Source organism: Pygoscelis adeliae, unplaced genomic scaffold (genome assembly GCF_000699105.1).
Source record: "Pygoscelis adeliae isolate BGI_AS28 unplaced genomic scaffold, ASM69910v1 Scaffold153, whole genome shotgun sequence".
Taxonomy (NCBI): domain Eukaryota; kingdom Metazoa; phylum Chordata; class Aves; order Sphenisciformes; family Spheniscidae; genus Pygoscelis; species Pygoscelis adeliae.
In genome coordinates, this window is record NW_008824408.1 from 403,314 (window position 1) to 405,246 (window position 1,933).

At 60.5% G+C, this 1,933-nt stretch overlaps 1 protein-coding gene across 1 annotated transcript in view; it reads left to right on the forward strand.

The window, feature by feature from the left end:
- The window catches only part of MEF2D (myocyte enhancer factor 2D), a gene marked incomplete at its 3' end in the record, with an annotated part of 32,551 nt that overhangs the window by 23,719 nt on the left and 6,899 nt on the right, over positions 1–1,933 (forward strand). The window contains exons 6-7 of the mRNA XM_009320487.1: positions 52–242; positions 641–661. Coding sequence (XP_009318762.1) covers positions 52–242; positions 641–661 — 212 coding nt within the window. The remainder of the gene's footprint in view (positions 1–51; positions 243–640; positions 662–1,933) is intronic.

Consider the following 1,933-nt stretch of genomic DNA (forward strand, 5'->3'; position numbering starts at 1 on the left):
GCCCCCGCTCTCCTTTCACCTCCTTCCTCTCTGTCACCCCTTCTCCTGCAGGAAACGGCTACGTGAGTGCCAGAGCCTCTCCGGGTCTCCTTCCCGTGTCCAACGGCAGCAGCTTGGGCAAGATCATCCCAGCCAAGTCCCCGCCACCGCCCTCCCACAGCACGCAGCTCGCCCCCAACAGCCGCAAGCCGGATTTACGCGTGATCACCTCGCAGAGCGGCAAGGGGCTAATGCACCATTTGGTGAGTGCCCGGCAGAGGTCTACGAGGAGACCAGGGTGGGAGCGTGTCCCCTGCCAGCAGACTGGGTTGCAGGGTGGCCTTTGCGCTGGAGCAGATGCGGTGCGGGCACCGTGCCGTAGCGGTGGGAGCTGGCGGGGGCCGTGCCGGCGGGGAGGGCTGAGGAGGAAGGCTTGGATTCCCGTTTGCAGCGTGCTGGATGCAAACATCACGGTGCAAAGCCTGTGCCTGCAAACAGCACAGTGCAAAGCCCTGCGCCAGGCACAAGTGTAACCCCTAAGCACCGTACATGCCCCGTGGTAGGCAAGGGCGCGGTGCCGGCGAGCGTGACGGCGCGGCGGTTGGCGGGGCTGTCTAGTTAACGGTGCCTCTCGGTTTTCTCTCTGTTCTCCCACGGGCAGACGGAGGACCACTTGGCTCTGGTGAGTTCCCTGCTGAGCGTGCATCGCGGCGGGGTGGGACGTGGGCTGCTTGTCCCGTTGGTCCCCGCATCCTGCCCTGGCTCGGCGAAGGCGCGGGGCACGCGTAAGGGGTGGATGCCAGCCCCTTTGCCCTCCGTTGGGAACGGGGCGGGACGCGGGTGCCAGCACAAATGTCACATCCAGTCCTGCCCCAGAAAATCAATCCTGAGAAAAATGCACTTTTAGGAAAATCAGGTTCCCTGTGGAAAAGAAGGAGCTGACCCGAGCTGTAAAGTGTCTGTTTCTCCACCAAGGCTAAAAAAGCTGTGCTGGTTTCCCTGGGGGAGGTCAGCCCAGGTCCCTTTTGGGGACGGTGCTGCGCAGAGCCAGCCTGGGCACTGCCACCACCCGGGGACCTGCCCCGTGGGCTTCGCTGGAGCCACCACAGTTTACAGCACGGGAAGACCTGGCCCTCTGCCACCACATGAGAGATAGGGAGTAGATCAGGCTCTTCCCATATTAAGGATATTATTTAAAGCCCGTGTAAATCCGCTGGCTGGCTAGTGCACTCCCTAAACCTCCTTTGTGCACAGGGGCAGTTTTCCGTGTTATTTTTATGGCTTTTTTCCACCACCACCCCCCTCCGCCAGCAAAGTGAACACCACCTTGTTTGTGGCAATGATTCACCCTGTTCTGTTGCTATTCTGGTGCAGGGCAGATGGGCGACAGGTCAGCGCAGCGAGGAAAGGGCGAGAGCCGCTGTAGGATGCAGCTAACGCAGCCAGGGAAAAGCTCTCCAAAAACACAGGAGTAAGCCAATACCTCTCGCAGCCTGCAAGGAGACACTCTTGGCCGGGGGAAGGGTTGGCCAGGGCTTTGGCAGACTTGAATTCTGCCGCTCTCCATGCCCCAAAACCCTTCTTGCTTAATGGCCCCCTCCCGGCAGCTCCGTGCCTCAGTTTCCCCATCTGCAGAGTGAAAACAGTCACCACCCGCCTCCCCATCTGCTCATCACCGTTCCCGCTGCCAGAGGGCATTGCCTGTCTCCGAGCTGGAGGAGCAGCTTGCTTTAGGCAAAAATCAGCCGGGTTGGCAGTAGCAGTTTTAATTGTTAGTCTGAGCTAACCCGGCTGATTTTTGCCTGAAGTGAAGTACAGTCCTCACCCAAGCCGAGCTGGCGGCGGGGAGGTGGAGGGTGATGAAACCCGGGAAGGGGGGACAGGGACCTCAGCACAGCTGGATCGGGCAGGGGAAAGCAAAGCATTGTCTCCGTGGGTTCATCCCGCCTGGTGT